Source organism: Aspergillus campestris (genome assembly GCF_002847485.1).
Source record: "Aspergillus campestris IBT 28561 chromosome Unknown P168scaffold_2, whole genome shotgun sequence".
Taxonomy (NCBI): domain Eukaryota; kingdom Fungi; phylum Ascomycota; class Eurotiomycetes; order Eurotiales; family Aspergillaceae; genus Aspergillus; species Aspergillus campestris.
The window spans coordinates 1,855,477-1,870,125 of NW_020194337.1; the positions used below are offsets into that span (position 1 = coordinate 1,855,477).

Consider the following 14,649-nt stretch of genomic DNA (forward strand, 5'->3'; position numbering starts at 1 on the left):
TGGAGAATTTTGGAGATGGATCAGTCGTCAGGAATCTGCTTAGTCACCAGTCACTAACCTGGTTAGGCTAGGGCGGTGAGAGCTGGCTCGGGTGGCGCGATCTGCCAACTGCGCAGCCTGTCCGAACTTTTGGCAATGCGAACACCAGACGTCAGTTCGACCTCCACAACCCAGACCAACTCTGGCTTGGGAATCTCATTCCGGGCATCTGTTTAAAGATCATAATACAATTTGCCATTGTGAATTTGTGTTCAATGAGAGTACGATTGTCACACGTTTAATCCATCACAGATTCCTCACGCCAGGCCGCGGCGCCGATAACCACAACCCCAGTATACCGACCACTCGATCACTCCCACACCATGGAGGCGTCACGCGGCCCCCCGAGGGTCAAGAACAAGGCCGCGGCGCCGATCCAGATCTCCGCGGAGCAGCTGCTCCGGGAGGCCGTGGACCGGCAAGAGCCCGCGCTGGAAGCGCCGACACAGCGATTCGCGGACCTGGAAGAACTGCACGAATACCAGGGGCGGAAGAGAAAGGACTTCGAGGATTATGTGCGGCGCAACCGGATCAACCTGAACAACTGGATGCGCTATGCGGCGTGGGAACTGGAGCAGAAGGAATTCCGCCGCGCCCGCTCCATCTTCGAGCGCGCGCTGGACGTCAACCCGACGTCGGTGATTCTGTGGATTCGGTATATCGAGTCGGAGATGCGGAATCGTAATATCAACCATGCGAGGAATTTGCTCGACCGTGCGGTGACTATTTTGCCGAGAGTTGATAAGCTCTGGTATAAGTATGTTTATATGGAGGAGACGCTGGGCAATATTCCCGGGACACGCCAGGTGTTTGAGCGGTGGATGTCGTGGGAGCCGGATGAGGGCGCCTGGAGCGCGTACATCAAGCTTGAGAAGCGGTACAGCGAGTTCGAACGCGCGCGGGGCATCTTCCAGCGGTTTACGATTGTTCACCCGGAGCCGAGGAACTGGATCAAGTGGGCTCGGTTTGAGGAGGAGAATGGGACGAGCGATTTGGTCCGAGAGGTGTACGGCGCGGCGATCGAGACGCTGGGAGAGGATTTTATGGATGAGAAGCTCTTTATCTCGTACGCCAAGTTCGAGGCCAAGCTGAAGGAGTATGAGCGTGCGCGCGCGATCTACAAATACGCCCTGGACCGACTCCCGCGGTCCAAGGCCATCACACTGCACAAGGCGTACACGACGTTCGAGAAGCAGTTCGGCGACCGGGAAGGCGTGGAGGACGTCATTCTCAACAAGCGCCGCGTGCAGTACGAGGAGCAGCTCAAGGAGAGCCCGCGGAACTACGACATCTGGTTCGACTTTGCCCGGTTAGAAGAGACGTCGGGCGACCCCGAGAAGGTGCGGGAGGTGTACGAGCGCGCGATCGCGCAGGTTCCGCCGTCGCAGGAGAAACGCCACTGGCGACGGTACATCTACCTCTGGGTGTTCTACGCCATCTGGGAAGAACTGGAAGCCAAGGACAGCGACCGCGCGCGCCAGATTTACAACGAGTGCCTGAAGCTCATCCCTCACAAGAAGTTCACGTTCGCCAAGATCTGGCTGCTAAAGGCGCAGTTCGAGATTCGGCAGATGGAGCTGGCGGCGGCGCGGAAGACGCTGGGCCAGGCGATCGGGATGTGTCCCAAGGACAAGCTGTTCCGGGGCTACATCGAGCTGGAGCGACAGCTGTTTGAGTTCCTGCGGTGCCGGACGCTGTACGAGAAGCAGATCGAGTGGAACGCGTCCAACAGCCAGTCGTGGATCCAGTACGCGGAGCTGGAGCGGGGCCTGGATGATACCGACCGTGCGAGGGGTATCTTCGAGCTGGCGATCGAGCAGCCGAGTCTGGATATGCCCGAGCTGGTGTGGAAGGCTTACATTGACTTTGAGGAGTACGAAGGGGAGTACGACCAGGTGCGATCGCTCTACGAGCGTCTGCTACAGAAGACGGACCACGTCAAGGTGTGGATCAACTACGCGCGGTTCGAGATCAACGTGCCGGACGAGGAGGAGGAGGAAGAAGAGGAGGAGGAAGAGCGGCCGGTGAGCGAGGACGCCAAGCGTCGTGCGCGGAGCGTGTTCGAGCGGGCGCACCGGGTATTCAAGGAGAAGGAGCTCAAGGAAGAGGTTAGTCCATTACTCCCCTGCGGTTGTATTATGTGGCTTTTGCTAACGGTTCATAGCGCGTCGAACTGCTCAACGCATGGCGGTCGTTCGAGCACGCGCACGGATCACCGGAGGAGATCGAACAGATCGAGAAGCAGATGCCGCGTCGGGTCAAGAAGCGTCGCAAGTTGGACGACGACCGGTACGAGGAGTACATGGACTATGTGTTCCCGGCGGACGACAAGTCGGCGGCGAATCTGTCGAAGCTGTTGCAGACGGCGCACAAGTGGAAGCAGCAGCAGTAGATTATGTTATTATGGTCATGGTTATAGTTATATTAGTCTATTACATGAGTACTATTTGACTATATGATCGGTGAACGGAGAGAGGTACCGAATATATTATATATTGACCTGTATTATGGAGTCTCGGATGAAGGAATAGATCGATGTATATTTTCGCCCTCTATTCCAGACATATCCATGCTCGATGGCGTATACTCGCCTCGACGCGTCTTCCCATTGGTTGTGGGGTGTTTGTGATAGAGTCAGACTGAGACTATATTATTCTATATTATACGTTCATGAACCAGGACCATATAACCACTCGCTACGAGAGATATCATGACACTTTGGCCTTGGTACCTGATACTCGCGACCGAATGAATCTAAATATTATGGATCAACTCAATAAGTATGAGACCCAAACCTATGAGAATGAAGTCAAGATATGACGTTAGAATACAGAATGGTAACATACAGTAATGATCACCTGCGTCTCCATCCCATCACATCACAGAACAACAAACATCATTCCCTCAACGGTCAAAAACCATGGAGCTGTTCCTGGAAGCCCCACCCATCCATCCCAGAATTTGGGGATTTTCCTCTGGATCGACATTCCCACGTTCGTCCTTTGCCTTTCTTTTCCCCTTTCTTCCTTTTCTCTCGTTTATCATTTTGACATCGGTGGTTCTTGAGGATGGAGGGGTGGGGCGGAGGTGGAAAACCTGATGGCTTTTTCTCACTTACCCCTGAAACTGTATTGTAATTACACCTTCACAGTACCGAATCTGAACAGGACAAAACACCTTGATGGATGGAGAGTAGTATAGGAAGAGAATAACATCAACATCAACCTCAAGAAGAATCCCTTGCAGCGAACAAACCTCCCTTTCACGTAAGGACACGAAACCACAATCAACAATCCAGATCAACCTCAACATCGACATCATCCAGGGAATCTCCCCATGCAAAACAGACCCCCTCTTTTTTTTCTCCGGCTCATTCTTCCTAGTGTCAGACCAGGGGAGACTAACCCACTAGCCTGAGGTTTCTCTCTCTCTCTCTCTCTCTCTCTGACTTTCTCCATTCTCGTCTTTCGTTCTCATTCTCCTCTTCTCTTCTTCTCTTCTCTCTCTCTCTCTCTCTCTCTCTCCACTTCATCCTCAAACGTGCTGGACACTCCGTGCGCTGTCAAGTCCTTCCCTCTTGTCTTTCTTTTCCCCCTACATACCCATTCCCACTCCCATTCCTTCGTCATCTTCTTCAATTCTCCGAGTCTAACCCAACAAGTCGAAAGAAGAAGAAGTTTCTGTGAGTTTACCCGAGCGAAATCCACCCTGCATGGTCCAAGCTGTCCTCCGTCGTTTCATCTGCCACTATACCCTCATTTCTCACGGCTTCTCCTGCCTCTCCTGATTCACCCTGACTTTACTTCTTTTCCCTTTCTTTCTTCTTCTCTTCTGCTCTCCTTCGATTCTTCTCGAATCCACACGAGGCTCATCTTCTCTCCCTCTGTCACGTTCTCGCCGATTTGACATCGTGCTGCCTGTCGTTCACCACATTCCTTTGTTGATCTGGATTGCTCAGTGCCTTGCTCCGAGTCAAGCTCTAACACTAGTCTAGACTGCCATTCTTTTGTATCATTCGACCTGATTCAATCGTTTTTTTTTATCTCTATTTTCTCTACCACCTTGTTCGAGTTGAACATTCCTCGTGCACTCAACGCCCCGCGCCATTGACCACCCTGTCATCCAATCCTTCTTGCGCCCTGTTGCCCTCAACCTCGTCCCCCGACCATGAGATAGTGCTCTGGCAGTCATCTTGCTTTCCTCGCCGCCCTTCCGCCCGCTTTCTTGCCCCTGGCGGCTGGTTTTCCCCTATCTGTCTTCGGCTGGTATCCTTGAAGCACCTCCTTGTCTTCTCCCCCCCTTCCCCCCTTTCGATATGCTTGTCCCCAAACCCCCGGTGGAATTAGAGGACCATTGTTCCATCGTTCACGACAACACGCTCTACACCTACTCCGCCAAAGGCTTCGCCTCCATCCCCCTCGAACGCAATGGCACCTGGACCAAGCTGCACATGGGAGAGCCCGTCTCCAATGCCGCCTGTATCAAGGCCCCCGTCGACGGTGACCCCGACCACCAGGCCCTCTACGTAGTCGGTGGCTCCACCCCCGAGGACGACCCATCCGGTCTGCAACGTTACTCCTTCCAGGATAAGAAATGGCATTCCATTCAATCCGCCCGCACGAACATGGCCAACCGCACCCATCACCGCGTCGTCTCCCTCAAAGCATCCGACTCGATCCTCGTCTACGGCGGCCACCAGGACGATTCATCCGTCGGATCCTCCGATACCTTCGTCATCCAAACCACCGCTCCTTACGGCGTCTTGGCCTACACCTCCCAGGGCGCCCCTCCGTCTGTCTCCCCCGTGCTCGTCCCCTGGAGCGACCGCCAAGCCGCCCTGATCGGTGGGGACACCACCCCGAAAGGCGTCCATCTCTTCGAACCCAAGGGCGGCTGGCACAAATCCCCCGTCACCCTCGCCGATGAACTTCCCGACCACGTCGAGTGTCTCCTCATGCGTGGAGCGGATGGGAGCAAGGTCCTCGAGGTCTTTGACTTGAGCGTCGCCCCCAACACCGTCACCAGTCTGGCCCTGGCCCTTCCGGGCGGTCGACCGGCACGGCCCGCCAAAAAGGTCGGAGAACCCGCCAAGAAGGACCGGCGGGACGAATCCCTGAAGTTCCCCGCCTACAACGACGAACTTGCCTCCTCTACCTCGCGGGAGCAGTACTCCATGGCTCAGGGCGACCACGGGCTGGTGGTCTTCTCCAGCGGCGACGGCTCCGAGTCCCTGTCCATCTTCAACCAAACCGCCAACGGCTGGCTCAATGCCACGCGGCTCTTTTACGGCGACCAGTCCGAGCAGCAGATTCTCCACACGATGTCCTCCGATTCGCCGTCGGCGACCGCCACGAATGACCCGTCGGAGAGCAGCGCGGCCAGCGGCGACTCCGCGTCGGAGGACGGCGGCAGCGATGTCGGGACGATCGTCGGCGCCACGCTGGGCAGCATCCTGGGCGTCGCAGCCATCCTCCTGATCATCCTCTTCTTGCTGAAGCGCAAGAAGGATAGCCGGAAGCGAGCGGCCCAGGGCCACGGGGGTGCCGGCGACAAGGACCGCCTCAGCTTCCAAGACCAGGGGGTGGAGCCCCTGACCCGGTCGGCCTACCCCATGGCGCACAGCCCCGCTCCCGTAGGCGCCTCGTCGGTCGACTCCCTCGCCATCTTCTCCGGCAACGTCGGGGACGAAAAATCGCCGCGCCCCGCCGGGGGTCGCCCCTCAATGCAGCAGAACCGCCAACCACCCATGAAGTCGAGCCCGTTGGCAGCCATGGCCACGGCCCCGCCCGCCCAGGAGAACTCGCGCGGCCCCGCCCGCGGGGGGCAACCGGGCGATCGGAGGACTGACGAGGGCTGGGCCCGGTACTTTCAGGACAACGACACCGCCAGTCTGGTGGACACGCAGCCAACGCAGGCGCCCAAGAGTATGAACCCCGCCAGCGCAGACAACCGACAGAGCACATGGCCCACGGCCTCGCTCACCCCGTTGAATTTCGGGTTCCTCGAAGGACCCAAGCCGTTGGGCCGCGTGCCCACTGGCAGTCCCACCACCGAACACCCGTCCGGGAACCACATCGCCATCCCCGAGAGCCAGTCGGCTCGCATCTCGAGCGCAGACTCCATCAGCCTTGCCTCCGACGACTACGACCAGGACCGCGACTCCCACTGGCCGCAGCAGCGCAGCTGGCTCGCCCGCCCGGCGAGCAGCACCTACACCGCCAGTGTGTACAACCCGAGCAGCAGCAACCTTCCCTCTACGGCACCGTCTGTGAGCGACTATCGGCGTCACGACAGCGTGCGCGCGAGTACCAACACGCGGGGTTCCAGCGTCGTCATCCCCGATACCCTTGAGCCGCTCCCGACGCGAAAACAGAACACCGATATGAGCTGGCTGAACCTGCATGCCGAGCGATAACCATGTCTCTCTTTCCCCGCGATAGAGACGTACACTAGCCACAAAAGGCGACAATCGATACCGATTGTACATCCCTCCCTCCTTACAACTCGGGTACTACCAATACCCACCATCAACAATCCGAACGAACGGCAAAAAAGTTTTCTTCCTCCACGACGGATGTACAGCTAGCTGCATTTTCCTGTTTCCCCATGTACCTTTCCACCTCACCTCTACCAGTAGAACGTTGAAGCGTTCTCTTCTATTCCCTCATTGTGCTTTTTTTTTGTATTTGATTCGGTCCGGTTATTCCATTCCTTCAGCCAGCGACATATATCCTCTCCGCTGCATTTCTCCGCGCATACACACATACATGCATGCATGCATATCATACTCATACACACCGTACATTATTCCCCTATTTGTCTGTCTTGTCTCATTTTGTTTTGTTTTGTGTCATCTATCTGGGGGGTTTGGGCGCGTATGGTGTTTGCGCGTTTTGATGGGTTGGTCTTGTACATAGATTCTTTGGTGCTTTTTCTTTTCTTTTCTTTTTGCTGGGGGGAGCGTGAATGTGAAGAGTGGGGTGGTGGTGGTGGTGGCAGTAGTAGGCAGGTAGGTAGGTAGGCAGTCTTACATACTTCACTTGCTTACTTTCTACTTGGATCCTATTGACCTACGTATCATCTACCCACCTATCTATCTATTCAAAGAGTCGCATGCATGCATGCTTGCATACATACATGCTCTCTATAATCCAATATGGATTTCTCTTACCATTCACTCGTCCTCTCTCTTCCTCCCTCGCGTAGTGTGTAATACGTGTTATCTCAGTGACGCATATATATATATCCACGTACTGAACGTGATATAATATATAGAGTACCGAGCGTGATGCAATATACAGATATAAACAACCAAATCATACTGAGGATTATGAGTTCTTGCTTTGGAAGCGTAAACAGCAGCATAGTAGAACAAGCTTCGTGAGGGGATGGGGTTTTTACTAGGTTTTTGATTTGATTTGATTTTTTTTTTTCTTTTCTTTTGGGGAGGTTGGTATGATGAATATCAGAGATCGGGTGTATGATTCTTGTTTGGATTGGATTCTATGGATGATAGGTAAGGTTGTAGGTATATAAACAGCTACTGACTACTGACTACTAACTACTGACTACTAACTACTGACTACTAACTACTAACAGAAGGGGATCATCAAGATTGTCATCCAGTTATTCATTCATTCGTTCATTCATTAATCGTCAAGACATAGATATACGAAAGAGAAAAGAAAAATATGAGAGCAGAAAATCATCCAGTCATTGGTAGCCCGTGACAGGGGGTTCCCCCGATTTCTTCCCCGTTGTGATATACCGTGGAAGAGGAAAACAGGATAGGATGAATCCTCCTCGATATCATCCGGTGAGCCATACAGTGAACCGCAAACCAGAGAAAGACATATGGATGCTTTTCTTTCACCACCTGGGCATATTCGCTGTACTTTTCCACGCTACCGTGGGGATTTTGGGCAGCGCGGTCCCCTGGTCGGGCGTCTTTGTTGCTTTGCTCATCGGTACTGTTTTGGGTCAGATTCATGTTTTAGAAGAGGATGGAACAGTCACCTACGTCTTTAGAATGCCGGGATCGCCGGGTACTGCCACGGCTTCGAGTGTCATAGTCACTGTAGTAATAGGGGTCCTCGTCCGAGTAATCGCTGTAGCGAGATGACTTATGACGCCCGCTCTTGTGACCTCCATGTCCGTGGCTGTTGTCCGAAAGACCAAGCGCCGCTATGCCCTTGTTAATGTAATCAGTCACGCTCCGGCTCCGCTGGCGAGGACGACGGTCCGGCGACCCCCGGAAATCGTAGCTGTCGCGCGAGACGGATCGGCCCCGGGGACGGGACTTCGACCGGAAGCGGTCATACGCCTCCTTGCCCGCGGCAACTAAGGCGCCTGTCGCTGCGACTTTCTTCGCTTTGTCATGGTTACCTCCACGGCCGCGGGACTTGGACCGCGACCGGGATTTGGATCGGGATCCGTTGACGAAGTGGTTTGCGGCGAGACCGGCGAGGGTGGACTCGACGATGTGGCGCTTGGAATGCTTCGACGGATTCCGGTCGACTAGTCCATCGGTGCCACCCGCTGTGATGGCTGCCGTTAAAATGCGGCGTCCTTTGTCACCTGTCCACTCGCCGGGGTCCTTGCGCAGTCGGAAGGCCTCGATGGCGCCGGCTGTCACGGCGGCGCGGACGGCTTGCGTAACGCGCTGCTCGCTTTTGTCCCTCTTGTGATGACCGCCTCCGCGCCGCGTCGGGGACGGCGAGTATGAGTAGGACTTGTGGGAACGGCGACTGCGAGAGCTATCGCGTCCGGAGACGGACTTGAGGCGTCGCGGGGGCGGGGAGCGACTGCTGGACGGGGACCGAGTGGAATGCTTGTGATCTGGAGAGGGTCAACATGAAAGTTGGCTAAACATTAACTGGACTAGTGTTACGCACGTCGACTACCGTGGTGTTTTGTTCGGTGTTTGTGGCGCGGACGATGCGAATAATCCGAGCCCTCATAGTAACCGCGGCCCTCTAGGGAATGGGCGCGACGGGCGCTCTCCGGGGCGGTGGCGACCCTGGATCGTCGAGAATGAGGAGGATGGCCGTAGCCATACTCGTATCCATAGTCACCTGAGGGGTAGTCACGGGATCTTGTGTCGTAGGACTCGAGGCTGTCAGCTCGAGGGACCACGTCTAGACCATGGTGACTTCCGCTGTGCGGTTTGCTGCTGTAATGATAAGGGTCTTCCGGATAGTCAGGACGGGCGTGGCGATCCCGGGGAGGCTGGTAGTAGGGGGGTTCGCCATAGTACGCCATGACGAGGTTGGTGTGGTTGAGTCGGAGCTAAGCGAGTGGAAAGAGCATGAGATAATGGGGTGTCTGGTCGAGTGAAGATAGATCTGAGTGTCGAGATAGGAAAGGGAAAGAGATAGTTATAAAAAGATCGAGATACTGATGAGAGAGAGAAGAAAAAGAAAAAGAAGTGGCGCAGAAGTAGGCGAAACGAGGCGAGACAACGCAAAGGCGGGGCACGCGCAGGTGACGTATGGCTGGACTGCAGCTCACCAGTGCCACACTGCAGCTATCAGCTTCCTCGTTGAGAGATTCAGCTGCTCTGATTGATTGCAGCCCCACGGCCGATCTCTCCACTGGAATTGGTTGAATCGTCGTGATGTCGCCTCACTGGATGGCCAGACAGATGGGTTCTGATCCCTTACCTAAGCAAAACCAGGAGGACACTGACATCATCCTGCAGCAGAAACACAGAGATCACTGGGATTCGGGTTGAGAGGAAGAAGGTCGACAGAGGAATATCAAAAAGGAGTCCATATGGGACATCTCGACTATGTCGACCAAACTGGGAGGGTGTTCGGTACAGTGGGTGCCTGATCCAGTCTTATCCTCTACTATACTACAATGGATCTCTGGTATTCTCGGTCCCTCCCGGCCAGTTCCATGGTTCGTCCTGTTCTTGCTTTGTTCAGCTTGGCTAAGACTTGAATTCGAATCAACATCAAAGGGGCTGTCAACTTGTCAACGGGATTCAATATCCGACGCTTTGATCGACCAGATGCACAGACTCGATAGGATCGGAGATCGATCGCATCTAGTGGGGCCAATCTCCGATGCTCCCCACGATGGTGAAGAAATTGCCACCGGGAGTCACAATTTGATATGCTCTCTTCGTTCTGTGCCGAGGGATGTACCACTTCATATAGTGAATCCAAAACCATGGGTATAATATAGATTGCCACTTCTGTATATCCATTCCCAAAAAAATGTAGATATATACAACAAGGGACATTCGGGGGCAGTTAGAATGCAACTAACAGGACTTATGGATATAACTCCTTATTGATTCTTGATTTCTATTCAGCTGTTTTCACCCTCGTCCTATCCACCTTCCAGCTCCAACTAGGTAAAACGAAGTGAAGAGCGGATTGGAAGTACATATCCACCCAGAACGAGAGACGTAATTCTTCCAGGGAATAGTCATTATTGGCTTAGTATGAGCGTATCATACATCCAAAACTGAGCTATTCGAAAGAAAAGAAAGCCTCAAAGCCAAAGCTGAGAGAGCGGAGCAGTACAATCTCCAAGATAGTCAAGCTGATGAACATCCCGCCATGCCAGCCCTGGATACCGGGATGTGGCCACTGGCCACCCCTTTGCTCCCCACTTGCTAGTTGCTATGCTATCGACTCAACTATTTCAATCTCGAAGACCTCGGGATTCTATCATAAACGGGATATGAAACCCGGTCTTTCTAGCCTCCAACTGATATGTAGCACACGCACAATTCTCACACCTTCAATCTTACAGACAACCTGAAAACAAATATCAGACCAGTTCCTCCCAATCATGAAATTTCAAGTACCTATCTCAGCTGCTCTTGCCATCATCCCCGGCGCTGTCGCAGAGTGCTACGACAGAGGACTACATTGACGTTAGGAGGGGACCGCACCTTTCTGCGGTACAGACTCTACTGCGCTTCGCACGACTCGGAGCGAATACCCGCGAGATACTCTTTACATAACCACTGAGCACCATGATATCAATGACCTCTATAGGGCTACTAGTGAGGACTGCATCGCAGATTACGGCTGCGGCTGCTGGTCTTGTTTTGAGAAACTCTGGTGTCATTGATGGGGTTTAGTTGTATTCTATTCTGTTCGTGTTCGTGGCTTAAGTGCTAAATGCCAGGACTAGGGTTACTGGAGCTGATGAAATTCTCAATAGAGGATCTGTTGAACATAGCATGTTCTCCATAACCAGGCTAGCATAGTTACCGTATCTCACATACTAAATGTACACGGTGACAGAGTGTAAGACTATCTGTCCAGTGCGTACATACGTGGACAACCATACCCAGTAAGGTCACTTCAGCTGTTACATATCGTTTATATTACTTACTTTGAATCTAGCTTATCATGAGAATATTATACATACAAAGGAAGGTATTTAGAGGAAAAGATATTCCAAGCCAAATATGAAAAACGGAGCAATATAAAAGGCTAATTAGGCATCTACAAATAAGGTCAAGTTGACGAGCATCATTCCACGCCATCCCTGGTTACCCAGGACGTGTCCACCTCTCCATCAATCAGAGAATCTACGGTCTTCTTTCTGATTATCTGCACGATCGACATATACCTACATCAACTACTAAGAATGGTATGGCGGACTCTGCAGCATTCCAACTATACCGTCGGCCCCGAAAGCCTTACCATCTGATTTCCTTCTTGCTCGATATCCCTACATACGATCTCCCCCTTGCGTATCTCTTCACGATGTTACCAAGCAGCCCAACATCAAAAAATTCGGAAACCTCTTCTACAACCCGGATATAAAACCTGGACAGTCTACCCTCCAACTGGTTTGTGTAACGCACCCACAAAGCCAACCTCACAACAAACCCTCCAGATCTATTCCCCCCACCCACCCACCCCCCGCATCCGCACCATGAAGTTCCAAGGAGCGATCCTAGTCTCCTTTGCCCTTGCCGCCAGTGCATACAAGGACAACTGCTGGTATAATCGATCAAAATGCCATGGGAGGGAACCTCGCCTAATTGCGGTAAAGATTCTACTCCGATTGGCACGACTAGAGGCCATGACCCGCAGTATAAACTCGTTGCATCCACTCAGCACCAGTCGGTGGGCACGCACGGCGGTCTTGACGAGTGTAAGAGTACGTACGGCGAGACCTGCTGGTCTGGGTGGAAGACACTCTGGTGTCAAAGTGATGAGGAGTATGTTGCTTTCTATTCGTGGTCTACAATGACAGACAAAGAAAAAAAGAAACAAAAAGCTAACGGTCGAAGATGAGGATTGGACTTACTGGGCTGAGAGGTTCCCTGCGGTAGGGAAATCAATCCCATGGGTGGTTGGTATGTATAGGAGTATATCAATCGAGTGCTGGGTAATATGCTGACCTTTTTCTTTTTTTTTGGCCGTATCAGTTACTATACAGAGATGGGACATTTGGGATATCTCCGGAATGGTTAGATGGTGTTGGATTTTAGGGAGGAGGAGGAGATGGTGGTGAAAGTATCATAGTATGTCGAGATAGTTACTAGATAAGAATCAATTGTGCTAACACTGTGCACCTATTCCAAGGTTTGAAAATACACCCAAGCCACATAGAACCGTCCCAACCCTATACCAGGGTATTCTGGAGTTATTTAATAGACATACTTGTCATATAACGTATATAAAATAACGGGTAGCTGAGTGAATCCAAGTTGATATAACTATCGTACTCACGAAGTCGGCCCTATGTACTTCACTAAGCGGCAGATCTAACAGGATATCGGAGATATCATTGGAAAACAGGTACATATAGTTACATACATATCGTCCTCATTCGTCCGCGGGCTCACAAAGACTACCTTAATTAACCGCTTGTGGCGCCAACCAAGGGGGAAAAAGATAACAAAGAACTTTTCCAGACACAATATTTGGAAGGAGGATTTGGAAGGAGGAGACCCCAGATGCAAATAAATGAAGAAAGAAACTCGTTGGTACATGGATGAAACAAACCAAAGCGGTCCGCCGACGGGTCATCCCGTTCTATCCAATTCTAGACATCACAACATCCAAGTTTGAAACCACAATGACACACAAAGGGCGCCGCACAGCAGTCACCCTGGATCCCCGAGAGGGCGGTATACCTTTTGTTGAACGCCGTTGCCCCCTCGCATATGACTAACCGAAACAAAAACCGTGGAAGATAACAACATGTAAGTGAAGGGAAAAGAAAACAAAAAATGCTGGTGTGTCTGTCCATATCTTCTCACTCCGTACTCCGTCGATCAAGCCTGTGGGGATATGGTCCCGCGTGGCTTTTCATGATGCCTGCTACCCGGAGGGATTGGATGCATGGCCACGCTGTCATACGAAGGCCGGTCCGTCCGGGATTGACTGATCGATCGCCGATGACCGTAAACAGGGTTGCTCTGCTGCGACGTCCAGGCAGCGCCACTCCCCCCGTTATCCCCCTCGATCCCCATTGGCATGCTCTCCGAATGTGTTCGATGTGTGCGTCTGTGCTGTTTCATGTTGTCCTTGCGTGTAAATGCCTTATCGCAGATCGGACAGTGCACGCTCTTCTCGCCCGTGTGCTTCTTGCCATGTCGGGCCGCATGTCCCGAGGTGGTAAAGGTCGCCGTGCAGCCGTGGCTTGCGGCAAAAGGGCAGGGATACTTGTTCTTTCGAGTGATGCCCTTGGGTGCCATGGGTTCTTTCGATCCGCTGATTGAGGTCTGGGGGGACGGCGGGTCCACGACAGAGCTCCCGCTGAGGCGTTTTTCTCGCTCCCTCGCCGCGGAGGGTGGGTAGGTGTAGGGCTCTGGGCGCGTCGGATGGAAATACGAGCCCGCGCTGGATGTGTAATCATAGGAGCAATCTGACGAGCCTGGGGATGCGGGTTGAGCGGCTTCGGACACCGGGTCGAAGGGGTGACGCATCACCCTTGGTTTTGCCCCGGATGAATTGATGTATGTGTTCCCGTGGGATGCATCGGACGCTGGTGCATGTAGTTGTTGCTCCGGCACATAGGGATATGATGGGCTGGAATGGTGTCTGTATATCTTAGGCGCCGAGCGAACCGCAAATGATGGGTTATCATCATTGTTTAAGATGGAGACCAGGCTCGCCTTGGAGCACATTTCCAACACTCCCAGAGACAACGAGGGAAAAGACAGCTGCTGAAAGGAAAGTTAGTCAAGCCACAAGACCTCGTTGATGTCCGATTCCCCTTCCCTCTGTGACACACCCGATCGTAGGTACTCCCGCACCGGTGAGAGACAAATCCAAAAACATGCACGGCGAGGGATTGCAGTCTGAGACCGGAGAGAGAAGTGGCGAAAGAATAAAAGGACGCAGGACGCACCGGGTGTCTTCGAAGATGTTTGCCTCTTCTTTTTTTTTATTTATTTTTTATTTTCTTTTATTTTTCCTTTTTCGTGTAACGCCCGTCGGATCTGTGTAGATAGATACCTGGGTCCAGATCTGACAGGAATCGGCGGATTGTTTGAATCTCCTGCCGACTCGGATGGAGATGCCGCTGCGCTCTCCCACGTTCTGAGGCGAATGAAATCCGTCGGCGGCCCAACGCCAGCCAAATAAAGAATCGTGGTCCTCGACAAGGGGTTTCCCTCCTCTT

General features: G+C 52.9%; 6 protein-coding genes across 6 annotated transcripts; 4 read left to right on the top strand and 2 right to left on the bottom strand.

The window, feature by feature from the left end:
- The first annotated feature begins 156 nt into the window (after positions 1-156).
- Positions 157-2,539, top strand: clf1 (putative cell cycle control protein (Cwf4)). The gene is made up of 2 exons (XM_024834864.1): positions 157-2,147; positions 2,204-2,539. Exons 1-2 carry the CDS (start codon positions 363-365, stop codon positions 2,429-2,431), a joined length of 2,013 nt encoding a protein of 670 aa, XP_024696137.1. The 5' UTR covers positions 157-362; the 3' UTR covers positions 2,432-2,539.
- A 1,473-nt stretch (positions 2,540-4,012) lies between these two features.
- Positions 4,013-6,634, top strand: P168DRAFT_97761 (uncharacterized protein). The gene has a single exon (XM_024842252.1). It carries the CDS (start codon positions 4,355-4,357, stop codon positions 6,452-6,454), a length of 2,100 nt encoding a protein of 699 aa, XP_024696138.1. The 5' UTR covers positions 4,013-4,354; the 3' UTR covers positions 6,455-6,634.
- On the top strand, positions 6,635-7,105 carry P168DRAFT_97757 (uncharacterized protein). The gene has a single exon (XM_024842251.1). The coding sequence runs from the start codon at positions 6,815-6,817 to the stop codon at positions 7,058-7,060; it is 246 nt and encodes an 81-aa protein (XP_024696139.1). The 5' UTR covers positions 6,635-6,814; the 3' UTR covers positions 7,061-7,105.
- Positions 7,106-8,753: 1,648 nt separating this feature from the next.
- P168DRAFT_288010 (uncharacterized protein) lies at positions 8,754-9,631 on the bottom strand. The gene has a single exon (XM_024836697.1). It carries the CDS (start codon positions 9,298-9,300, stop codon positions 8,926-8,928), a length of 375 nt encoding a protein of 124 aa, XP_024696140.1. The 5' UTR covers positions 9,301-9,631; the 3' UTR covers positions 8,754-8,925.
- A 2,301-nt stretch (positions 9,632-11,932) lies between these two features.
- On the top strand, positions 11,933-12,536 carry P168DRAFT_288011 (uncharacterized protein). Its single transcript, XM_024836698.1, has 3 exons — positions 11,933-12,235; positions 12,308-12,373; positions 12,436-12,536. The coding sequence occupies exons 1-2, from the start codon at positions 12,030-12,032 to the stop codon at positions 12,309-12,311; spliced, it is 210 nt and encodes a 69-aa protein (XP_024696141.1). The 5' UTR covers positions 11,933-12,029; the 3' UTR covers positions 12,312-12,373; positions 12,436-12,536.
- A 761-nt stretch (positions 12,537-13,297) lies between these two features.
- On the bottom strand, positions 13,298-14,152 carry P168DRAFT_279511 (C2H2-type zinc finger protein; the record flags this gene model as incomplete). The annotated part of the gene is made up of 1 exon (XM_024835793.1): positions 13,298-14,152. The coding sequence occupies one exon, from the start codon at positions 14,150-14,152 to the stop codon at positions 13,298-13,300; it is 855 nt and encodes a 284-aa protein (XP_024696142.1).
- Between the last annotated feature and the right edge of the window lie 497 nt (positions 14,153-14,649).